Source organism: Penicillium lagena (assembly GCF_028827675.1).
Source record: "Penicillium lagena strain IBT 129212 chromosome Unknown utg000003l_segment0_segment0, whole genome shotgun sequence".
NCBI classification, from domain to species: Eukaryota; Fungi; Ascomycota; class Eurotiomycetes; order Eurotiales; family Aspergillaceae; genus Penicillium; species Penicillium lagena.
Window position 1 is genome coordinate 695598 of NW_026623224.1, and position 24320 is coordinate 719917.

General features: G+C 49.5%; 11 protein-coding genes across 11 annotated transcripts; 7 read left to right on the top strand and 4 right to left on the bottom strand.

The window, feature by feature from the left end:
* Positions 1–1297: 1297 nt before the first annotated feature.
* Positions 1298–2225, top strand: N7510_005418 (uncharacterized protein; the record flags this gene model as incomplete). Its single annotated transcript, XM_056977344.1, has 2 exons — positions 1298–1580; positions 1639–2225. The coding sequence occupies 2 exons, from the start codon at positions 1298–1300 to the stop codon at positions 2223–2225; spliced, it is 870 nt and encodes a 289-aa protein (XP_056833376.1).
* A 971-nt stretch (positions 2226–3196) lies between these two features.
* Positions 3197–4909, top strand: N7510_005419 (uncharacterized protein; the record flags this gene model as incomplete). The annotated part of the gene is made up of 5 exons (XM_056977345.1): positions 3197–3358; positions 3416–3677; positions 3736–3927; positions 4015–4400; positions 4487–4909. The coding sequence occupies 5 exons, from the start codon at positions 3197–3199 to the stop codon at positions 4907–4909; spliced, it is 1425 nt and encodes a 474-aa protein (XP_056833377.1).
* Positions 4910–5254: 345 nt separating this feature from the next.
* Positions 5255–6871, bottom strand: N7510_005420 (aldehyde dehydrogenase ALDH; the record flags this gene model as incomplete). Its single annotated transcript, XM_056977346.1, has 4 exons — positions 5255–5637; positions 5688–6437; positions 6489–6688; positions 6747–6871. 4 exons carry the CDS (start codon positions 6869–6871, stop codon positions 5255–5257), a joined length of 1458 nt encoding a protein of 485 aa, XP_056833378.1.
* A 908-nt stretch (positions 6872–7779) lies between these two features.
* On the top strand, positions 7780–8417 carry N7510_005421 (uncharacterized protein; the record flags this gene model as incomplete). Its single annotated transcript, XM_056977347.1, has 3 exons — positions 7780–7791; positions 7874–8236; positions 8331–8417. The coding sequence occupies 3 exons, from the start codon at positions 7780–7782 to the stop codon at positions 8415–8417; spliced, it is 462 nt and encodes a 153-aa protein (XP_056833379.1).
* Positions 8418–8715: 298 nt separating this feature from the next.
* N7510_005422 (putative serine/threonine protein kinase) lies at positions 8716–10807 on the bottom strand (the record flags this gene model as incomplete). Its single annotated transcript, XM_056977348.1, has 3 exons — positions 8716–8803; positions 8865–10179; positions 10228–10807. 3 exons carry the CDS (start codon positions 10805–10807, stop codon positions 8716–8718), a joined length of 1983 nt encoding a protein of 660 aa, XP_056833380.1.
* Positions 10808–11462: 655 nt separating this feature from the next.
* On the bottom strand, positions 11463–11928 carry N7510_005423 (cupin domain-containing protein; the record flags this gene model as incomplete). Its single annotated transcript, XM_056977349.1, has 3 exons — positions 11463–11492; positions 11549–11780; positions 11831–11928. 3 exons carry the CDS (start codon positions 11926–11928, stop codon positions 11463–11465), a joined length of 360 nt encoding a protein of 119 aa, XP_056833381.1.
* A 1670-nt stretch (positions 11929–13598) lies between these two features.
* Positions 13599–14180, top strand: N7510_005424 (uncharacterized protein; the record flags this gene model as incomplete). The annotated part of the gene is made up of 1 exon (XM_056977350.1): positions 13599–14180. The coding sequence occupies one exon, from the start codon at positions 13599–13601 to the stop codon at positions 14178–14180; it is 582 nt and encodes a 193-aa protein (XP_056833382.1).
* Positions 14181–15633: 1453 nt separating this feature from the next.
* On the top strand, positions 15634–17179 carry N7510_005425 (MFS sugar transporter-like protein; the record flags this gene model as incomplete). The annotated part of the gene is made up of 2 exons (XM_056977351.1): positions 15634–16850; positions 16909–17179. 2 exons carry the CDS (start codon positions 15634–15636, stop codon positions 17177–17179), a joined length of 1488 nt encoding a protein of 495 aa, XP_056833383.1.
* Positions 17180–17971: 792 nt separating this feature from the next.
* On the top strand, positions 17972–19873 carry N7510_005426 (fungal specific transcription factor domain-containing protein; the record flags this gene model as incomplete). Its single annotated transcript, XM_056977352.1, has 1 exon — positions 17972–19873. The coding sequence occupies one exon, from the start codon at positions 17972–17974 to the stop codon at positions 19871–19873; it is 1902 nt and encodes a 633-aa protein (XP_056833384.1).
* Positions 19874–20023: 150 nt separating this feature from the next.
* N7510_005427 (sulfatase family protein) lies at positions 20024–21463 on the bottom strand (the record flags this gene model as incomplete). Its single annotated transcript, XM_056977353.1, has 1 exon — positions 20024–21463. The coding sequence occupies one exon, from the start codon at positions 21461–21463 to the stop codon at positions 20024–20026; it is 1440 nt and encodes a 479-aa protein (XP_056833385.1).
* A 416-nt stretch (positions 21464–21879) lies between these two features.
* N7510_005428 (glycoside hydrolase family 2 protein) lies at positions 21880–23970 on the top strand (the record flags this gene model as incomplete). Its single annotated transcript, XM_056977354.1, has 3 exons — positions 21880–23294; positions 23353–23760; positions 23841–23970. 3 exons carry the CDS (start codon positions 21880–21882, stop codon positions 23968–23970), a joined length of 1953 nt encoding a protein of 650 aa, XP_056833386.1.
* Between the last annotated feature and the right edge of the window lie 350 nt (positions 23971–24320).

Below are 24320 nucleotides of genomic sequence, written 5' to 3' on the forward strand. Positions count from 1 at the left end.
CCAAATCACGTGGAGATGTCAACACGACCACTGCAAACCCTAGATTCTTTGTCGTCAGATCAGACCTTAGCAGAATCGCAAGACTGCTTTCTTTTCTTTCATTGAATGCACAAAATGGTCTTGAGAAAAGGGGATAAAGGAAACAGTCCTTCTCCCAAACAGAAAGCCTGGTCTTGACTTTTTCTCCTGCTCTCTTCCATCCATTGCGACATCGCATCTGTCCCAGGTGCTTTCATCACTCTGTATATACAGCGTCAGCCTTCGCCTTGGCTACGCATCTGGAAACCGACCCTTACTGGTTAAAACGCGCGATAGCCCAAGCACCGAGGACTCCGAACGCTGGACCTGACGATCCGTCTGGGTGGTACGGAATATCAGGGCCCACCCTCAGTGAAGTAGGATCGAAGCCTAGTCGAACACGCTAAGACCGCGTCTTCTAGCCCGGGGCCGTGTTACACCCCATGCCCGATACTATTACTGTATCGAGCGTTGATCCTTATTTGGGGGCTAAACTACAGAACCGCGCCCGCATCCGGTCCTGGGTCGCTCCGAACGGGCCCCTGGACTCGCGATACCAAAAGCATTAATCGTGAGGGCGACATAATCATCGCTAAAACCCTTCAGCAAGACTAGTTACAATACCTAAGTAACCCCTACGCCCTTAATTTAGCATTAGCCCCCTCCCTCTGTATGGATGGCCCCTGCTGAAAACGAGCGGGCCAATGGTTAATGAACGTTTTCCCGAGACATGGTGATCTTTACTTCATGACTTGCAGCGGATGCGGAAGGGGTCACTTAGCCGCATTATTATCACCAGTTTACACCCTGGATAAGAAATCGCTAAAAGTTCTATTTCTCCTGCCGATCTATAAGGGTCGTTGCACCAATTATGATCGGTGGAGAAGTGGTTGTGGGTAACAGACTAACACGAAAATGCCCCGTATTTCGCAATGGAACTCTGAGTACGTGGTGCAAACTCAACCCAAACACAACTGTTCTGCCCAGTAGTTACATGGTACATTATTCACACACAGTAGATATCCTATTCAATACTAATGACGACAACGAGGAGTACATGAATTCATGGTCTCCGCGCCAACTGACGCTATGCCGGGCGAGGCTGAAGGCCGCTATAACACGCGGTGGAGCGAGCCTTCTCTCTTTAGATATCATGGCCCCCCCGCCCGCAGGATCTGTTCTTATGTCTTCCAGCCTCCCCCTCAGGTGAATTGCCTTCCAAAAGCACATCCCTCCATCTGTTTTGGGGAGTATCGATGGCCTCTTCCCCGCCATAACAATGGCAGTACTTTCTTTTCAGGAGGGCCTGGTGCTCAAAGTCATTCTTTTCTATGCCCTGGCCGTGATCACAGGGGCAACGCAGTGTTATTATCCGAACGGTACACCAGCTGACGGGGATATTCCTTGTCTTGGGGATGGAACGGCGAGTGCCTGTTGCGGCCCAGACGCCATCTGCCTGTCGAATGGACTGTGTCTAGCTATCGAACAACCATTCGGCCTTTCGCGCGGGAGCTGCAGCGACTCGACATGGCAATCCGACAAGTGTCCTCAGTATTGCGGAAGTGAGTCCTCGCCAAACTGTTTTTGGGTAATTTATACACACTAACTCATTATCTATAGTGGCCTATGGACCTGCCGGTGGAACATCACTAGTACTCTTGAACAGTACGGGCTCGGATTCATACTACTGCTGCAACTCTGTTGTCGCCGATGACAACGTCGCAACCTGCAGCAACAGCATAACTGGCGATCCCGCAACACCCTTCAAAGTGAGCAACGCAAAAATCGTCCCCGGTGTGGCCGCCCTGTCCGACTTGGTCAAAAAGTCGAAATTGTCGAATGCCACCTCCGATGCAGCCCATATCACGATTGAAACGCAAAACCAAACGGAACCAACAAACCACGCCGCGAATTCGAGCGCAACAGTGCTCAATCCCAACAGCAATACATGCGACTCGAACAACGATGTAGCAATTGGGGCTGGCGTCGGCGTTCCTCTTGGTCTCCTGGCGATCGTGTTCCTCATCTGGGCCCTGTGGGAGCGGAGAAAGAGAATGCAGGCTTTGGTAGCGATCAAGAGCTCTGATTCTCCTGACATTATGCGTGAGCTTCCTGCATCTATTCCGGTTCCAACAGCAGAGCTCGAGAGCGTTACCGGAAGCTGCAGCAGAACAAACGATTCATACCACAATAGATCATACCGTTGAACCAAGGGGGCGGCTAACCTTCTTGGCTGTACCTTCTTAAGTTAAATTTTCTTGATCATACCGGATTGTAGAATACTATAATATACTTCTCCGAGCATAGCTTCGGAGTTTCTGTTTCGTTTTATCTGCCCGATGCTTGGCTAACGAGGCACCCGATATTCTTTCTGTATATGAGTTGTCTGATCACACTCTTGATTGGAATCAACAATAATCACTCGTCTATCTCAAAAGGTGGAGGGTCCAGATCCAATACTTCAACAGTAGGCTTGAATGCATCGCTTTATACCTACAGGGGGAAAAGAGAGAATATTTCAGCAATCTCATTGATCTCTTATTATAGGGAGAAAGACTCGGGATACTATTTAGATATCTAAGCTTCCTTAAGCGGGGATAACTATGTCATTTATTAAGATAGAAATATAAGCTGTAATCATATTTTTTTGGTGGCGAGGAACTAGAAGCGATTCCATTGACTGCAAAGAACTTGTGCATCTCGTGAACCAGGTCGTTTTCGCCGCGGTAATTGTAATATCTTATCGGTAAGTGATGTGCGGATTTGAATGTGCTCAAAACGCACGCATGCCTAGGCTGGCCGTCGTACTCGTACGATCCGTAATAGAATCAGGGGTAGAGTTGATGGTAGGAGTGGATAAAGTCTAGAACAAAATTTATCCCAAAATACGCTTCATATCAATGTCAACATTCAGCTTATCTAGTGGGGCAGAGGGGAATAATCAAGGGGTTTGTTTTGATAGTTGGAATGAAGCGAGGAATGCGGGCTATTTACTACCATTCTCGGAGATGGGAGTGACATATCCCACTATGTAGTTTACTATGTGTAGTGCGGTACACAGAATGTCTTGCAAATAGAAAAAAAGTGTCGCGCGTATAGAGGGACCCTAGATAAAAGAACCCCAAATCCATTCCAACGTCTTAGACTTACCGTTTTTAAGATCCAAGCTTTTAACATCATGGCTGCAAAAGACAACGAGAGCCCCGTCCCCGTTGTGAATTCGGAGGACACGACAGATATACCTTTCCAGGATGGGGAATATCAGACCGGAAAAATCGACGGAGTTACTTATGACGATGTGTTCGGCGAGGTCAACAAAGATGGCCCTAACTATCGCAGTGTAAGTGTTTTGAAATGATTGTAATCTCTGAAGACCAGGAAACTCAAGGGCATCTAGGTTGGATGGTGGGGAACAGTTGCTTTGATGCTGAAGACCCAGATTGGTCTGGGTGTTCTCTCTATCCCGGCAACCTTTGATGTGCTCGGATTGCTGCCAGGGATTATCTTACTGTGCATCGTGGCAGGAATCGCAACATGGACTAGCCACATGGTTGGTGTCTTCAAGCTGAATCATCGCGAAGTATATGGCATGAATGATGCAGGGGGGTTGATGTTTGGCAAAGTCGGGCGGGAAATATTTGGACTCGCATTCAGCCTTTGTAAGTGAATGACTGACTGATATACTTTCAAAGTATGACGGATACTAACGTACGAAAGATTGGATCTTCGTTGCCGGGTCCGGTATCTTAGGTATATCGATCAGCCTGAATGCTGTCTCGAGCCACGGCACCTGTACTGCTGCTTTTGTTGTTGTTGCTGCTACAATTGGGTTTCTATTTGCTAGCATACAAACTCTGAGTCGAATCAGTTGGATAGCGTGGGTTGGTTTGGCCTGTGTCGTCACAGCTGGTCTGTACTCATCCCCTATTCCTCGACAATTCAGCCCTTTTTCTCTCTCCACATTACCCTTTAATTCTAATATATGTGTCTTCCTAGTTCTTACCGTAACTATTGCGGTTGCTATACAAGGTGGACCGAGCTCTGCACCACAGGGCTGGACCACGGATTTTAAACTCGTTCAAAACCCGTCGTTTGCAGATGGCGTTTCCGCTGTGTCTACTCTAATTTTTGCTTGCTCCGCCACACCAGCATACTTCTCTATTGCCGCTGAAATGCGAGACCTTCGATACTTTAGTCGTGCTGTCTGTTACAGTCAGTTAGGTTCGACCGTTTTGTATGTTACCGTGGGTGCCACAGTTTACTACTACTGCGGGACCATGGTAGCTTCACCTGCTCTAGGATCTGCTGGTCCCTTGATCAAGAATGTCTCCTATGGTATTGCTTTGCCTGGCCTGATTGCGTCAACAACTATCATGCTTCATGTAAGTCTATACTCCAAACAATGGTCGTTCCAAGAAAACCCCGTTGCCTCGCCTGTTCGACGCTCATAAAACCTTTTAAACACCAGCTACCAAGCAAATACCTTTTTGTCCGTATCCTTCGAGGGTCGCCACATTTGACGACGAACACATTCGTCCACTGGAGTACATGGATTGGCTGCACATTTGGGTGCACCATTATTGCATACGTTATTGCAAGTGGCATTCCAGTTTTCAATAGCCTCGTTTCACTCATCGGCGCATTATTGGGGGCAGTTTTAGCCTACCAAGCTGCTGGCTGTATGTGGTTCTACGACAACTGGGGTGATATTCATACCGAAAAGAGAAACTGGAGGTGGATTGCCCTTGCCTTTTGGAGCGGTTTCATAATTGCGGTTGGGACCTTCATAACTATCGCTGGCACATATGGGTCGGTTGTTAACATCATTCACTCCCTTCAAAAACAAGGCGGCTCCAGGCCCTGGACTTGTGCTGACAATTCCAACTCATAAGTAGCATGAGTCGTGGGACAGGTGCAGGACTTTGGCTAGATATTCGAAGGTCGAAACGTCAAGTCTGGCTCACAAGATAGCCTGCAGACTTTTTATATCAAGATTCAGTATCCTTTAATCACTCACAATTACGTAGATGTTATTCTTCCCTGTAGTAATATTACTTGACTCGCGTAAGGCTCCAACAACATTGGAAAGCAGTTTGTACTTCCCTTAGCCCCCTTCAGCTCGTCGCCTAATGTATTTTCAACCCAGAATGAGGTAAAATCTATTTCAAAACAATTGTATATGTACATCAATATATATTCTATATCATAATGCACACTGGTGCTTGTTATAGAAAACCTAAAGTTTAGTACCCATGTTAATATGGACAGCCTTGACCTGGCTGTAAGCCTCAAGACCAGCTTCTCCCAGCTCGCGCCCAATACCACTCTGTTTCACGCCACCAAAAGGAATGCGAGGATCGCAGTCTTGGCTGCTGTTAACCCACACCATACCGGACTCGATTTCTGCAGCCACGCGGTGCGCACGCTCAAGGTCACGAGTGAAAACTGCTGCACCGAGGCCGTAGGTAGTGTCATTGGCGCGGCGAATAGCTTCTTCCTCGCTGTCAAATGGGGAAAGTACGACTACCGGACCGAAAACTTCCTCCTGGACAATGCGCATCGAGTCTGTTGCATTGATGATCACAGTAGGCTGGATGAAATATCCGTGTTGGTTTTTCGCTTCAGTAGGCTTGTATGGAGCTCCCCCGTGAGGATTGTGGCTCCTTCACTCTTGGCGATCTCGAAGTAAGAGAGGATGCGATCGTATTGAGCTCGTGTGACCTGCGGACCTTGAAAGACAGATTCATCCCACTGGTCGCCGATCTTAACACTCTCGACTGCCTTCTTGAAGCCGGCAGTGAAGTCGTCGAGGATATCTCGGTGAACAAAGATCCTAGAGGTAGCAGTGCAGATCTCGCCTTTGTTGGACATGATACCAAAGTGCGACCATTTCACGGCTTGCTCCATGTCTGCGTCTGGGAAAACCAGAAGTGGGGATTTACCACCGGTCTCAAGAGTTATGTTTTTGAGCGATTGAGCGGCTGTCTTCATAATTACCCTGGCTGTGGCCGTTGAACCGGTAAACGCAACCTTGTCGACTAGCGGATGCGACGCTAGTGCTGCGCCAGCCTCTCGTCCATATCCATTGACGATATTGACAACACCGGGTGGGAATCCAGCTTCTTTGATCAGCTGGGCAAGAATGAGAGCACTCAGAGGGGTCTGCTCTGCGGGCTTCAAGACAACGGTGTTGCCGCAAGCAAGCGCAGGGCCGAGCTTCCAAGTGGCCATCGAAAGAGGATAATTCCAAGGGATGATCTGGGCCACAACGCCAATAGGCTGGCGAATGGTGTAAGCAAACTTTCGAGGGGTGGTGTTGATAGTCTGGCCAAAGGTCTTGTCGGCCCAGCCGCTATAGTAACGGATTGTAGTGATTGCTTCCGTAAGGTCTTCCTCAAGGGCAACATGGTAGGGCTTTCCTGATGAACGTTAATTGTGTGGCGAGAATATCTCTTCGACACAAGACATACCATTGTCCCATGCGTCAATAGTAGCAAAGAGTTCTCGGTTTTCCTCCATGAGATCGGCCAATCGCATCATGAGTTGGCCTCGCTCCGTGGCGGGCAGCAGTTTCCATGACGAATGCACCAGAGCAGCTTTGGCAGCCTTCACGGCGCGGTCGACATCTTCGGAACTGGCAGCATGCACGGTCGCAATTGGCTTGTCGGTTCTATCAAATAATAAATCATCAGCGAGATTCGTCGCAATTGAGTTGGATTATGACAGACGCGGGGTCCAATGAAGTGATAGTCTCCCCTCCCGTCGCAGACACAAATTCGTTGTTGATGAACAGGCCAGTGGGTTGCTTATAGCTGCGCCCGTTGGGGGCGACGATATCAACGAACAGGGACATTTGCACGGCTGTCTCCAAAGAATTACAATATTCCCTTTTCTCAGTCCTGGATGTTCCGAAATATATGTTTGTAGTCACATCCTCCAAGTGGGTTAAGCCCGTTCGGGCAAGTCCTTCCGGCGATTTGCTGGTGGCCCAGAGACAAGACAGAAAGCTATTCCTCGGCCAAAATTGGCCAATGACGGACGGCCGTCTCCTGAATCAATTCCCTTCACGTTGATTGTTCACTTTCAGGGTCGATTCTGTCCAGCCCTTTGATACAAAGAACACTGTATCTGGTTTTAATTCTTAATTTCTATTCCAGGATAGACCCTCAGGGGGTCACTTAGTGAAGACGTAAGGATGTTTTTTACCAAGTGGATAAAGCGTGCATACCTCTATGTCGTGCGGTACCAGCGCGGGACCGGGGAAGTGAAGAAGCTGCCGCAGCAATGGCGCAGAAACGGGCTGATCTGGATCAGGAAAAGCTGGAGGCGGTGCGGTTTAATAGAGTTAAGGCTTAGGGTGTTTAGATTGGATGTTTGAAAAAGCCATCAGGCTGCGACAGAGGATTTACTGAATATCTATGCGATGGATAGGGCATCGGTGGGATGATGGCGAGGCAGAGGGAGAGGGAGATGAAGAGCAAGAGGAATAGGAGCTGGGCGTTTATGCCTTCCTCAATATATCCCTAGACAGGCAGCAAAGAATAATTGACAGATTCATGAAATTTGGCTCGATAACTAAATAAACGCCAACAATAGAAATGCACATCCCATTTTGCATAGTCCATCACATGACTTTCAGAACAACCGCCGAAACCCGGACATGACATCATTCCGTTCCTGAGTCAAGGAACTTCTGTTCCTCGCACAGCTCAACTTCTTCACTTTCTCCCATTCCAACATACCAGAAGAACATCACTCAAAATGTTCCGCTTCGTAAGTATATCAACTCTCCATCTTCTACTTTCCCATCCCATCCACCACAACCAACAGCTAACCCAACCACCACCAACCCCAGAGCAAGACCCTTGACCCAATAACCCTCTTCCACTCCCCGTCCGTCGCCTCCAGCACTCGGGCCTTGAACATTCTAAAACAAGCCTCGACCAACGCCTCCGAAACAGCAACGGAAGACCAAGCAAGCGACTACTCCTCGCATGCGAAGCAGCAGCGCGGCGAGTTCGAGCTGGAGGTCACCACCAACCCCCCGACGACGGATCAGCTGCGCAATATCCTGGATTATATTTCGCCTGTTAGCGGGACGGGACCGCAGGGCGGTAAGGCCACTTATGGCGTTTCCGAGCTTGTGAAGGGAGCGAAGGATGCGGAGGATGCGATTAAGAAGTTTAAGGAGGATGGGGGAAGCTTTGTTAGGCCTGTCGTGAGTTTTTTCTTTTCCTCTCTTTCGTGGGGTTGCTTTTGGTTGAGGATTTGATGGTTATACGGATATGGGTGCTAATGTGTTTTTCTTTTAGACTGTCGACTGGGTGAATGGCAGAGCCGTTATTGGAGATGGCGAGTCGGAGATCCTGAAGATGGTGCGCCAGCTTCCCGAGAACTGAGGGCGAGGGCATGGTTGACATCTTTTTTGCTCTTCCCTCTCCGCCCCTGTGGTCAATTACTAGAACAACCATGTAGGCGGATGGCAGAACTGCCTTAGTCTATGTGTGTATCATACAGCCTTGAATTGAATTGAAACTCCTGCCATCAAAAGTAAACCGCACCATAAAAAGGAATCTCACGAAACAGGAAAAAAGCAACATTAAACTCATACTGAAACATGCCCAGCAACCCAACCCAAGATCCAGCTCGGAGTAGTCAAAGTCAAAGCGGGCTTCAGCGAAACATAAAGTCTGTCAGTTAAAACATTGTGCCGAATGTGCCATCCGTCGCAATGGGTTTGCGGGGCGAGTTGCGGCCCGTGCTATCCACGGCGGGTTTGCGGTGACTACATAGGAGACTCAGTCAGTGAAAAGAGCGAGCAGAATAACCAAAGAAAAGAAACATACCGGAAGGTAAATCCAACAAACAAGCTCTTGCCCATCTTGTCGCCGCGGTCTGCCATCTCCTCCAGCGCGCGCTGCTTATCGTGCACCTCCTTGTACTTGGCCATATCGGACTCGTTGCTGAAATCATCAAAGTAGCCGGCATCAGTCTCCGAGTCCAGGTCCGGGACGAAGGGGGCCTTCTGCTCCCGCAGATGCGAGAAATCGACCTCGCTGAAATAGTCATGCGTATGAATCTCCTGGATGTTCTTGAACCGCTGCTCCTTCGCCGCAACCAGTTTGGTGATGAGGTCCCAAGTTCGACGCGACAGGAAGTAGTTCGGGTCTTCATACACGGGCTTGCGAAGCACCTTTTGCCAACGCTTCAGATTCTGCCACGTCTCATCCACCGTCGCACCTGCGAAGGGTGGGTAGCCTGCCAGGGCCTCGAATAGCATGCAACCCAAGCTCCAGTAATCAACCGTGAAATCGTACTCCTCGCCCTTGAGCACTTCGGGGGCCATGTAGTCTGGAGAGCCGACAATCGATTTGGCATAGTTGACTTCGCGCTCACGCAGGGTCCGGTAGCCCTGTCGTCTCTCTGCCATCGTGCGCTGCTCCATCGGCTGCCCGAATGGAACTGGAGTGTTACCCACCTCTTCCAGCTTGACCCGCATAGACTCGATCTTTCTCGGGTTCAGCATCCCCGCGGCCAAGCCAAAGTCGGTCAACTTGACGTGGCCGGTTGAGTCAATCAAGAAATTCTCGGGCTTGAGGTCTCGGTGAATGTATCCCAGGACGTGAAGGGCATCAATGCAGCTGAACATCTCGGCAATGTAGAATCGCGCGTGTCGATTGTGGAGAACGCCGGTGTTGTTCAGGAGGGTGCGGAAGTCACCACCAGGCACATATTCCATGGCCAGATAGATTTGATCATCATCCTGGAAGGCATACAGAAGCTTGACGAGCCATTCGCTCTTGGCAGCAGTCAAAATATCGCGTTCGGTCAGAATGTGACGGATTTCGTCCAGCTTAAACAGCAGTTTCTTGCTCATCACCTTCAACGCGCACACTTCCCGGGTGTCCTTCTTCTGAGCAAGATACACCTGCCCATAACCCCCCTGGCCGACCTGGGTCAAGATCTGAAAATCATGCTGGCGCAGACGTGTGCGACGCTTGCGGAGATGCGCTCGTTCGCGACCGAGATATTTCAGCAGAGCAGGCTCATACTCCTCAGCCGGAGTCGTAGGCGGGTCGGGGTAGGCGTTCTTGAACTGGGTGTGACGGGTTTGGCGGTTGTGAACGTAGCTGAGCAGGTCAAAGTAATGGTCGAGGAAGTCTGTCCAAGTATTAGTAGTGATAACCACAGGACAATTTTAACACGTACAGAGTTGAGTCACATTGACCAGTCGCTTGACGCGGGGCTGGTTCAGCTTCTCCAGTTCCTCCGGAGTCAGCCCGCGCATTTGGACTTGCTGACGCCGGGACGAAGTGTCCGTGTCGCGCGATTGATATGGCTCGTGGCGCGAGATGGCCGCGGCGGTGGGGTTGACGCCCAAGTCCTTGGGTGTGCGCATCAGATTTGGAGGCGTATTCTCTTTGTTTGCGCGGCGCGTGGGACTGGCAGGTTGGTGGATGACACTCTCGTTGAAGTCTTCGAGGCTGCTCTTGCTGCCGGGTGTAAACATGGGGTGGTTATAGTGGTTATGGGTGGATTTGGAGGGCGAGGTAGGGGTCAGTTTCATGGCCTTCTCGAAGACATTCGGCAGGTTTAGTGCGCCTGGCGGCATGCGACTCTTGCTTGGGCTGCCCTGGGGTGTTTGTGGTGGGCTGGTGAAGCCATTATCAGCGGGGGTGGAGGGGCGGTCGAAGGACTCGTTGCCTGAGCGAGTGTGAAGCAGCGGAGGAGGGTTAGGCAGGCGCAAGCTGGGGCGCTCAGCTGGGTCTTTCGCGATGTCGATGGCCATGGTGGACGACGGCAGACGACAGAAGGGTGGGTGGGAGGAAGAGGGAAGGAAAAACAGAGAGAGGGATGAAGGAGGGACGAGGCACCGACCCCTTGGATCACACTAACTGCCTTCGTGCAGACAGACTAAACAGAGCCGCGACAAGGATACCGAGGAATCTTTGTCTCAAGAGTACCCTCGCTTATTATTTATTATGATTCTAGAGCTGACTTGCGATCGGCTCCAGCTGTTCCTCCCCACCGATCTGATCGCTCGCCCTCCACCGCGGGATCTCCTGCGTGCCTGGCAGTTGCCCTGGCAACTCGCTCCCACGTCATACGGGCTGTGCAAAACCTCCTTCTCCCAACGTCTAGAGTGGCGCTATCGATCGGAGCTGAGTATTATTAGTGCCCCACAAGTGATCAGACAACAAGGAATTTGGAATATTCGCCCTCATTGGCGTGGCAGGCGGACTATTCTTGTCGTGACAGGCCACGATAAAGCTTGCTTCAATTGCTTCAAACAAGTATACACATCCAATTGTAGTATATTCCAAACTCTATAGGATAAACACACAGTATGGGTCTCATCGCCAGAGCTCATCCAGGTCAGCTCCACTGTAAGCAAACAGCCCCATCGGGCCTGGCCCACCCAGATCCATGGGAACACTCCATTATCACGCCTGGCCCTCGGCGCGCTGTCCGGTCTGCATGTGCGGATCACGTCAGAGCGACATATAGCAGAAAAGTCAAGGAAACTCACGTAGAACGCCAGCCCATAGTCTTCCGTCGTAAAAGTAATCTTGGATCCCTTGGGGAAATAGAACACATCCCCGGGCCCGGCCGTGACTGTTTGGCCGGTCTCATCCGAGATCTCGAATTGGCCTTCGACGATGATCTTCATCTCGTCGTAGTGATACTCGTAGATGAGCGGAGTGCCTTTTTCTAGACGATAGAAGCCGCAGGAGATGGGTTTGTCGGCATTGTTCTTGTCACTACATAGGGTGTGTTAGTAAAGAATGTACGAAATGACTATCGGCGATACCTTGAGAAGACATCGCCCAGATACGCATTCTCGTTAGCAATGAGAGGCGGCTTGAAGGTGGACTGCGCTTTGGCGTGATAGGTGAATGGGGTGGGCATAATGTATTGTGTGCGGTATAGTATATTTAGTTGGTCGAACGTGAAGAAACACTTGGGCAGCTCGCCCTTATAAGTGCCAGACCATAATCACCCAACAATGTCCCCAGAGGAGGGGATTCTCTCAATGCCTTGGTTCTGAGGTCACTGGAGGGCAATGATATCCTCGCCGAAACACCTAGTCGGATCCGATCTCCCAACTAGGCAGGCCAGCAGGAAATAAGCGGGGTCTGACATTCATGTCGAAAGAGAAAAGCGAGCATCATGAGGGGTGAGGGGAAGGTTGAAGCTTGGGATGAAGATCTATAAATGACGGTTGTCGTCCACTGTGCAGTGGAGAGGTTTAATCTTGGAGGTAGCACTGTGCCCGATCCGAGCTTCTGCAACATATCATCATCTGAGATATGATGCAAGAAAGACCGCGGAAATGGTTTGAAATGCCGTATTTCTCAGGATTGAAATGCGTAGAAGTGTACCGGACCCGAATGCTTAGGAGGATCTTTTTGCCAGAACCGGTTAGTCTATCCCGCCGACATTTACAAATGACAGGTAGACAATTCAGCAAATAATTCTAGAAAATTTCTTGTGAGCGCTAGCAACAAAGCATTGCGTTCAGAAAAAGAAAACATATATAAGAAATTTTGCTGTCATGACATTTTTGCAAGTGCAGAAAATCCTGGCAGAACCCAAGACCCGTTGTTTCAAAATGGATAACCATAGGTCTCCCCAAGGCCGACCCGTGGGGAACCCACATCTGTCCATACGGACGGGTATCTATATTTTTTGAGATGATTACTGGCTAATGAAATACCTACAGAGTCGGGACGACACGGTGTACAAGGTCATTTGGACTGGCTCTCGCTAATTTATTTACATCTGGCACTAAGCAATCAGCCTTGCATCCAAGCTTTCGTCTGTGCGCAAGAAAGTTCCAAGGTTGCAATTGATAACTGCCTGGCCTGCAATTAACACTTAAAACTATTGAACTGCATGTTCAAACAGCGACGGAGGCTACCAAGCCTGCGCTCAATTAGGTCTCCGAGACTACCCACTTATCTTCCACCAAGTGAAGATCAACAGGACCTGGGTGCTGAAAGTTCCCCGGTTATTCGACATAGCGACAAGCATCGAGGTTTACTACCGCATCGGCAGGAGTAGCTTCTAAATATGTATCGTGAATCAGTTTCTACAATAATTAAGATACCCTGTTTTGTGAATTCTGGATGTAGACTGGCTGCCTTCGAGTCTATTATCAATCGACTTTGTATTGCTGTTTGTTTTGCCTGAACGACATCCTGACTGACTCGATTCACAAGCAACAGTATTGAAAGCGGACGGAATGAGCAGAAGGAGGTTATTTGTATATCAGTTTGTTACTTCCTCTCTTAATACTTGCTCGCTTAATCTCTCCTCTCTCTTTCTTTTCTCTCCTCTGTCTCCCTTCCTCCCGCGGGCCTTTGTCGTCCGCTTTATCGATCTCCTTCCATAAAATCCCCACACTCGTTCCATGAGCTTCTCTCGCAGCAAGCATCTTCTTCTTCATCAGCTTGGGGGTTGATCTACACCTTCTTTCTTCCTCATTATCCACCACGCAAATTCCCTTGAGTACCGACAGCTCTGCGCTTTCCTGCAACTAGTCGGATCTTTCATCTTTGCCCTTGAAAGATGAGAAGATGAGCAACATAACCTTTTCATGCTTCACATGCCATCGACCCTTCGGCTCACCGGAGGCAGTACTGCAGCACATGGATGCCCTAAACCACTGGCATTTGCAAACGAAGTGCGAGAGATGCGATACACGGTTCGCATCTCAGGAAGCCGCCAGCCACCATATGGATACACTCGGGCACTGGGCTCCTAAATTCAAATGTCAGATGTGTTCCCGGTCTTTCTTCTCTCAGGTCTCAGTGGAAAATCACATGGACGCCAAGGACCATTGGACTCTGAAATACGGATGCGAGACGTGCAATAAGAAGTTCGGATCTGAGCGACTTGCCAACGAGCACATGCACGCACTTGAACACTGGCATTGTCCTGAATTCAAATGTGAGATGTGTGGCGAATATTCTGGATCCCAAGAGGCAAAAGTTCAACACATGACTGTCGCGGACCACTGGGCCCCAAGATTCCAGTGCGAGACGTGCGACCGTGCCTTCTACTCTGAAGATTCTGCGACAATCCACATGAAGACTTCTGGCCACTGGGCGCAGAAGGACCAGACGGTTGGTTTCCCATTGTTTCTGCTAATTCTATGATATCCTGACACACTCCCCAGCAGAATCACGCGTCGGGCATTCGGGGGAACCGGGTTTGCCAGAGCAAGGCCGAGGCACATACCAAAGTCCATGCTGGAACTGATAAAAGAACCGACGAGGAGCAGGAAAAAGTATCTCATGGGCCATTTCCCAGCCTGCGCTCCGAATATCAGGATGATCAAGAACATATCAACACTCTTGATACAGACAATAGGGCATCTCTTCAAGACAAAACACCTCACCCAGTCCCCCCCTCGGGGCAACGCAGCCATTGATGTAGACGTCACTAGATCCGCAGAAGGCATTGGTTCTGCACAGGACCTAACATGCCCCTTTTGCGAATGCATTTATGCAAAGGCGAGTGCTTTGATATACCATCTGGAGCTGGGCTTTTGCTTCGGTAGCCCCGATGTCAATAGCACCACTCTTCGCACTCTTATACATCAGCGTGACATACATGGAATTATTACAAATGCACAAGTCAAAAAGCGCCAGGAGAAGCTTTATCGATGCCCGAATCAACATTGCCGGACTGAGTTTATGAACCTGTTTGCTTTATTTAGCCACCTTGAAAATGAAGGTTGCTCTTTCATGGGATTCGAGAAGGCCAAGCTGTTTTTGTGCAATGTGACCCAAGCGACTAGGGCAACTTCTGTGGAGTGAAATGTGCTTTCATGTGATGACATGCATGGCCACGTTTTATTTTGGCATGCGAATCCAAGCGCGGAGGATTTCGGCATAGTAAGCCCCGTTGTGATCGGTGAGATGACTTTGACTGTATGTTTCGGGAATACTTAAGCTTCATCCAGGTCGAGGGTGAATGTGTCGAACTGAACCACTGGTTCTCAATCAGAGTTGAGGAGACAAATATTCGAGGAGCATACAATTGAAATACTTAATTTGCCGCTGGCTTTAGTTACGGAGAAGAAAGAAATGAAAACAACATTGTCAGGTTGAATGGGTTTTGTCCAAGATTTTATTTTTATGATTCAATTATCAACTACCACATATTGCTGTCTCGCCTGTCCACTCCTCACTTAGTCGGAATGGAACAAAGCCGGTCTAAAACATGGCATTTACCTGCCCGGTAAACGAAGTTCCCCGCATGGAGTCAGTTACGATTTGCGGGACCGGCCAGGGACCGGCCAATAAAATACTGCAACCAGACCAAAGCTCATCCATAGCTCTCTTTCGGCCCCCCCGCCAACGATTTCTTTAGCACGGATGTCGCTTCGGTAGGCCCCGACAGGCCGGTGCAGCGAGAGATACAATTCTCCGTCCCACAGAGCTCGAGCACCCCGTCGAGACTAAACTACCCCGGTCTGCTTTGAAGTACGATGTCGACCACAATATATATTTATTTTAGGACTCCCTTTTTGTTGGGTATTGAACCTCAAATATTTCAGATTTTTGAAAAATCAGCGTCCGACACGGGGCTCGCTCACCCACCAACATGGTGCAAAAGCACATTGTCCAGAACTACCTAGTGGCAATGGTAGCTAGCTGTTGCATGGTTGAATTTGGATATGATGGCACCGTCTTCTCGTCCATCCAAGTGCTTCCCACTTGGGTCGAATACTTCAACAACCCGAATCCAAATCTTGTCGGCGCCATCAATACCGCCTATAGCGTGTGTGCGATCGTCTTTGGTTTCTTTATAAGCCCAATCATTGCCGATAGATTGGGCCGCAAATGGGCTCTTGGTGCTGGTTCTGCGCTTGTTGTCGTCGCCACATTTGTCATGACGTTCGCTCCCAATATCGCCGCCTTCATTGGCGGAAGAGCTATCGCTGGTGCTGGACAAGGGCTTGCAATGCCTGTCGGAACGATCTACATCGAAGAACTGGTTTACTCGAGGACTCGGGGTAGACTCATGAGTATATGGCAGATCTTCTACGGAATCGGGAACAAGATTGCGACTTACATTGCTCTTGGCTGCGTGTATTCTCCACACCTGGGCATCTGGCAGTTCCGTACTGTAATTATCTTTCAGCTCTTTGCGCCCATGGTTTTGTTGTTAGCGCTACCATTCTGCCCAGAGACTCCTCGATGGTGTGTTCAAAATGGCAGAATCGAGCAAGCCCGCGAGGCACTTCGCCGTGTACGCTTGGAGGAGGAGGTTGAGGATGAATTGAACGAGATCAGGGCTGCTGTTCTGTACGAACAGGAAAAAACCAAGGGCAGCTACAAGCAGCTCATCGTCAACAAGTCCTACCGGAAACGGTTGATTCTGGCCATTATCATGAACATCGGCCAGCAGTTCAGCGGTATCGGTGCTTTATCTCAGTACTCGGGTATCATCACTGAGCAGGTGTTCCCAAACCCCAAAACTGTCATTTTGGTGAAAGCAGTCGTCGCCATATGCATCACCATGTGTCCCTTCATTGCGTTCTTCTTCATTGACAAGATTGGTCGGCGACCTATGTTTATCATCACGGCTCTGGGTATGGCCGGTGTCACTTTTACCATTGCCACCGTGACGACACAAACAGCAACTCCAGATAGAAAACACTCTCTTGGTACTGGGATCGGCTTTACAATCCTTGAAATCTGCTACTATGCCTTTTATGGACCAGGCTGGGGTGCTGGGCTGTGGATCTGGACCAGCGAGATCTGGCCAGTCGTTGTGCGTGCCAATGCTGTGGCCATCTCTTCACAATCTCAGCAAGTGTAAGCACTTTACAGAGCCAGTGGCAAAGAAATTCGTATTCTAATGCAATCCTCACAGAGCAAACATCGTCCTCGGACAGGCCTACCCGTCATTCCTAGCCGCCGCTGGCTTTTACACATTCTATTTCTTCATGGGGTGCAATCTCATAATGGCTGCCTTTTGCTACTTGTTTATTGCCGAAACCAAGGGCATCAGTTTGGAGCATATGGATACAGTCTTTGGGAGCATTGATCATGTTGTTGCCGGAGAACAAGAAATTATGGAGGGAGGAAAGGTTATACATGAGAATGAGACTGTAGAGGATACCAAGGTGGCCGATCCCATTTAGGGCTCTTTCAAGCTTTTTGATATATCGCATGTTCTGAAATAGCGATAAATGACTTTCGTAAGAAATTCCATATTCCAGAGCGGCATAGATGTCAGTGATCAATTTGGAGGCATTGACCATGAGTGCGCATGCGCATTCTCTTAGAATAAAACGCCAATAATGAGTAGTTAGATGGCGAACTTCTCCACGGGGGTACAGCGGGGCCCTTCATATTAGGTGTGGATCGTATTGGACTGCATCCAATCGAATTGAATCCCGATAAATATGCCGACAAGCGACATCCTAGCGCCACGGCAATCGCTAAAGAGCCCATTACTACAAAGTGCACAGCAACTTACACGCCGTTTCACTATCCACTTCATCATTTTCCGAGCATACATGTCCAGCATGGAGAGACTAGCCAATGCCAGCAAGACCCCGGACAATAATGCCCCTAGGTCAGCCAAGAGACGTTCTAAGACAGGTTGTATGACATGTCGTGCGCGCAAAGTACGCTGTGATCTACAACTCGGTTCGAGTGACAGCTGTGGACGCTGTGCACGATTGAACCTCGAATGTGTGCGTTCGGGAAACGAGAGCTTGCCCCAAGAGACCCGCGTGGCCTTGTCTATGACTGCAGACCGCCGGCATGATCTCAATCAAGCCGGGCTGCATCGGATCCGTACAGGGTCTAGCTGTCGCTTCTGCCGTTTACGGAGACAGAAATGTAGCGGTGGAAGGCCTTCCTGTGCGAGATGCATAAAAGTAGGGCGAGAGTGTACATATGACCGCCCTGGCAAAAGGTCACAGAGCATGGTAGTAATCTTTGGGGCCGGACAGGACAAAGGTGACTGGGAGGGAGAGGATGCGATAAATACGCAAGACGGAGTCCAAGGAGATAGAATTAACCAGGAGAGCGAAAGTACACGACAAAGAAATTCTATCTCCACGACGATCGCGAGTGAGCCAGCCTCTTCATTAGGTTCCGAATTAGCTCCTGAACTGGTCTCCCGTGGTGGAATCACCGGCAGTCCTCCCCGCCCCGACAATGCCGCGACCTCTCTCAAGGACATGCGCTTGGTTCGCGTCTTGGTCGGTACTTTCTTCCGTGACATTGCTCCCTTGAGAAGCTTCGGGTTTATCCATGAGCCTTCGTTCATGCAGCGTCTTGATGCAATTGTCCACAGCTCGAGCCCAGATCCTTTACTCCTTGCAATTTGCGCACTCGCAACAAAGACTAAGGAGCATACTGCTCTACGAGACATCGGTACAGGATGGGCACGCACAGCATTGCAGATCGTTTTCTCCCATATTGGCAGGATCGAGATCCAGTCATTGATGGCTATTGTTCTACTTCATGAACACAGTGCCCGGACGGAAGAGATGGGTCTCTGTTTTTTGTTGTCGAGTCTAGCCTGTAGATTTTGCCAAGCACTGCAGCTGAATGTCGAATATGATTTGGATTTCAGTTGCGAGACTAGCGCCCTCAGCACAACGGACAAAGAAACACGGCGTCGTCTCATGTGGGCTTGCTACTGCATTGATATCTCAACTGCGTGCGGCGTTGAGCAGCTGAAATTGCTTCGCGAGGAGGATGTCCGTATTCAGCTCCCGGCTCATGAGGAAAGCTTTTTTTATCGCACTGCTAACTCGGCCGGATTTCTTGCTCCCCCGGGCATGCTAATGTCAGCATCTGCTACGGACAATAGCACTCAGCAAGGTCATCGCGCATTATATGTGCAACTGGCCATCTGCCGTGATCGTACGCTCCGCTATCTGAAGCGTACTCACCAGGAAGAGCATCCCAGTGACCCAACAAGCGAGTTCAATAAACTAGCTGCGGATCTCGACACCTGGGCAGCGTCTCTTCCGACAGACTTGCGTCTTAGTTCGGAGGTCCTGTATGTTCGTCGAGGCCAGGGAATGCTAGCAGCACTGTTTGCACTTCACATCCTTTATCATCAATGCTGCTGCGATCTCTACCGGTGCCTGGTCCCAGATTTGCAAATGCCGCCTAGATCTTTTCACGGCATGAACACAGCACCACTGGATTTTTTGGGCTCGGGCCGGCTACGCTGGTACAATCACGCGTGTCGACTCAGCGACATCTTTAAGATGGCTCTTGATCATTCTTGGGACAGCCTCGCTGAGCCAGAGACAAGCATCAGTGCCTATACAGCAGTTCGAGGGAAGTTATACTACTTGTGCCATTTCATGACCGCAGAAGAACGGAACATCCAATCACACAGAATAAATGAACTCATCTCCGTCGATATCAAGTATCTTCAACAGCTGCGAAGCCTGCACCCAAGTATAACAAGGACATTGGATGCCACAATTGAAATGGTGCGCACACTGGACGCTCGTGCGGGAGGTGTAGTGCCTACCGACTCTGCAGGAGTTCATGAATCAAACGGCACTGGCACAAATCTGCCACTTTCTTTCCCTCAGGTTTCTGCAGATTACTTGCTGCATCCGCTGGCTAATTTCCGTCTCACGAGGCTGGGAATAATGGAGAAACATGTCCCTGAAAAGGTCTACAACATGGGTACGACAATTTCACCAGACGTCAACTTGCCACTCTATGAAAATACCCCTTTTTTGCATGGATCGCGAGATATGGATGAGGATTGGCTTTCTTTGGTATCTGGGGCTGGGAGACGAAACACTATGGATTCGCGCTGGACGGGGTTTACCGGGATGGCTTTCGAATGATTTATATAGAACAAATCTCCTGGTTCTGATAGAGTCATCATCAGTTGAAATGGCGCCATTATGTGGTCTACAGTTTTGAAAAGTTATATACCTACTCTAACTGGACATTTTTCCGTCTGAGCATGTGATCAACTAAGATTCCAATATATTTTACTTGTTCCCGGGTCTGTCAACATCAAAATCAAACCGATCAGGAAGAATAAGCCCGGAGTCGAGATGATTATACAGTACACGTACCGATTGCCCATCACGGAGCAACCATGCATCGTCCGTATCGCGTTGCCACTGCTCAAGAATACTGCGCATTTCTTTCAATGTTTCTGCGTGCTCTGGCATTTCGGCCAGATTGTCCACCTCCTGCGGATCGTTTTTTAAATCGAACAACTGCTCTGGCGGCCGCTGAATATAGTCCCGCAGCAGACGCTCACCAATCTTAACAGGCGGCGGCATGTTGCGGATTCCTTCCCATGAAAGCGCACCATACAGATCACCCGCGAATGGAAAGTCAAGCTTCCATGCAATATTGCGGTGGTATTTGTAACGACGCGTACGCAAGAATCGAGTAGGATAGTAGGAAACAGTCTCGTGGAATGTGTGGGATCCGAAAACCAAATCCCAGCCCGCCTCAATTTTCTCGCTATCGAGGATAGACAAAAAAGACCTTCCTCGCCGAGAACTTGCATCTGGCTTGTTCTTCTCGCTGTGCCCAGCCCAGTCCAGGAATGTGGGGAGCAAATCCAAATACGAAATGAGGTTTTGGTTGCGCGTTCCGGTTTTCTTGCCTGGGCAGCGAATCACCATAGGAAGACGCACACCGGAGTCGTAGAGGGTGGCTTTCGAATTGATGAAGGGAGGTCCATTGTCGCTGAGAAAGACAACCAGGGTATCATCTGCTACACCCTGTTGCTCAAGCATGTCGAGAAACATGCCGATGCCTTGATCCATTCGATGGATTGACTGATAGTACTCAGCAAGCTCCTGACGAACCTCGGGTACATCCGTCAGAAACTCCGGCACATTGATTGTAGCTCGGTCGTATTTCTTCTCGATGACTTCAGGATATGTGGTATCGTTGGCGAATCCGCCGCGAGTCATATCACGGTGAGGATCCGAAAATGCAACTGTCAAGAAGAAAGGTTTTTTCTCATCTTTGGCGCGGGTTACAAATGAATTTGCATGGTCTCGTAACCAGGCAATATCGCGAGTGCTGCTCTCGTCCCGGACTGTAAAGGGATAGACATCGTCAGGTCCGACATGCACTTTTCCCACAATGCCTGTCAAATATCCCAGTGCATTAAACAAGGAAGGATGCGATTCAATGTGCGGGAACGTAGAGAAGTAATGCAGTAGCTTGTAGCCTAACTGCAGCCCGTACTGCCCGTTCTCGTGGGTGTGCAGTCCCGTATATATGGTTGAGCGGCTGCCGGAACACGATGCCGTGCTTGCAAACGCATAGTCAAAGACACTTCCCTGTGATGCGAGGCGGTCGAGGTTGGGCGTGTCGGGGCAGTTTTCTTGTCCGTAGATGTTGAGATTCTTGCCGAGATCGTCGGCGATGACGAGCAAGATGTTCCGAGCAGAAGAAGCCATGATTGTAGGATGCCCAAATCAAGCACAAGCTCTTTCCACGGATCTACTTAAATAAGTCTTTGCCTACAATTGGCAAAAATGTCTCTCGGCGCATCCACCCTGCGTGTATCTAATGCAGTGCCCCACCGTACCGGGTGGGGGAAAAGAATAGCGTAGCGATTCCCGACAGTGAATAATTCGCCGAGCTTTTGCTCTTTTTTGACTAGTCAGCGTCCTTAAACCATCCACTTTCAGAACGACGCGACATCGGGTCATTCGCCGAGCGGGTTCCGACATCACTCCACATTATTTTCAAAAGCCGACAAAGGTTGAATAGCTAGTCAAGATAAATTATCAAACGTCTGAATGATTTAAAGACACAATCCAGACGTTTTGTTCCTTCTTGATCACAATTGACATCGAACCCTTAAACAACAATGAGTTCCTCTCCTACCTACCCTCGCCCTGACTTCCAACGCCCCTCTTTGAACTGGAAGTCCCTTGACGGGCCCTGGAAGTTTGTCTTCGACGACAAAGACTCCGGCGTGTCGCAGAAATGGCAGGAAACTGGGATCTGTGCGAATGAAGTATCCAGTCAGAAACGCACCATTAAGGTTCCCTTTGCATTTCAAGCCCCGGCTTCAGGTATCGGTCTGCATGAAGCCCACGAGGTGATATGGTACGAGCGTATCATCACTGACATTCGCACACCCGATGAAATCCGCAAGGGTAACCGTCTGCTAGTTCGATTTGGCGCTGTCGATTATGAGTGCTTTGTTTGGCTGGACGGCCAACTTGTTGGTGGGCACCGTGGCGGCCATGTGCCTTTTGATCTAGACCTCACAGATGCTCTGAAATCCAATAGTACTGAGACCCCTGCCCGCCTGACGGTTCGTGTGAGAGATTCACCACATGACCTCACCCAGCTGCGCGGAAAGCAATACTGGAAGCCGGTTTCTGAGGACATCTTCTATGCCCCCACCAGTGGGATCTGGCTATCTGTCTGGTTAGAGAGCGTCTCTGCACTGCGACTCGGTGGCAGTAGCGAGGGGACAGTTCTGCGCTCAGATGACATTGATAAGGGTGAATTACATGCCCTGGTTGCAGTCTCAGGCCGAAAGCCTGGTACCAAGTGCTCCGTTGAGATCGAGTCAAGCTTAGGAGGTACCTTTGTGTCGACAACTGTCAAGCACCTGCCAGAAAGCAAGCAGCTTGTCAGTATGGACGTGGGAATGAGGGTTCCAAATTCTTCCGATTTACGGAACCGAGCCCCATATACTGCCGACGGCTGCTGGCTCAATGACGTCGCGCTCTGGCATCCTGATCATCCTATCTTGTACGACCTGATTCTGCGCTTATACGATGGCGCTGGAGCTCTAGTCGATGAAGTGCACACCACCACCGGCATGCGCAATATCAATTGGCAGAATGGTGACGGCACTTTCAGACTGAACGGAAAACCGCTTTGGCAAGCGCTCGTGTTGGATCAGGGTTATTGGCCCGATACGGGCCTCACTCCCCCGTCTCCGGATGCCTTAAAAGCCGACATCGAGATGACGATGAGGATGGGCTTCAACGGGTGCCGCAAGCACCAAAAGATTGAAGATCCTCTTTTCCTCTATTGGGCTGATCGACTAGGGTTCCTAGTCTGGGGCGAGATTGCCAACGCCTATGAGTTTGACGAGACATATGTCGATCGTTTCAACTCCGAGTGGACCGAGGCTGTTAAGCGAGATATCAATCACCCATGCATAGTAACCTGGACACCGGGTAATGAGAGCTGGGGATACACTTCGCTACGTGACAATATCGAGCAACGCAATCACATGCGCTCTGTATACTTCCTCACCAAGTCAGTATCTTGTACCCAAAAGTTTACATTGAATTACTTACCAACTTTGACGGCATAGGACTCTTGACCCAACTCGGCCTATTAATGACAATTGCGGCTGGGAGCATGTCCAGACAGATTTGACGACATATCACGACTACGCGGATTCCCCAGAATTGTCTGTTTCATGCTCAAAAATGGAGGGCGGGATTCTTGGGAAGAAGGCGGGCCACGATATGTTTACCAACCCTATCCTTTCAGGCAAGACGATTTTGGATCCAGGCGCAAAGCATCAACAAGGAGCACCAGTTATTTGCACAGAGTTTGGTGGTGTCAACATCGCTCCTGCCAAAGATACCGTCGTTGGTGAGAGGGATTGGGGATACACTACTGCGAGTGACTCAAAGGACCTCTTGGAACGTTTCAGAAAATTGGTCATGGCAGTCGTCGAAGGTGGACACTCATGCGGTTTGGTGTACACGCAACTGTAAGTTGCTTCTTTTCATTTATATGTGCACCCCTCAGAATGTGCATGACGTTGTCGGATTGAAGCTAATCTATGAACAGCTGCGATGTTGAGCAGGAGGTAAATGGTCTATATTCATTTGACCGCCAGGAGAAAATCCCCGCCTCGGAGGTTAAGGCTATCATGAAAGCAGCCGAAAAGTACTATTACGAGAAAGTGGCGCCGAATTGAGCAAGCCAGCATAGTTGGATGGATTGCTCTTTTAGTGAGTGTTTTGTTGCAAAGCATTCTGATTGTTAGATACTATGGTCGAGGCGATGAAAAGAGATTGACAGTTAAAACAAAGAAAAACAAATCCAGTTTTGATATTGATGAATTAGCAAAACGCGGGGAGTTTCATTGCATTAGTGCTGGCGTATATTTGGCGAACTAAGTTGGGTGATTGGCATATCAGGCCCTTCCATATCGAACATTGGTACAACTTCCTTAACTATTGATAAGAAGTTCAAGGAATCCTAGTCCCGAAGAACATTAAATATGTGCAGATTAAGAGTACCGATGCGCATTCCCTTCGGAATCCA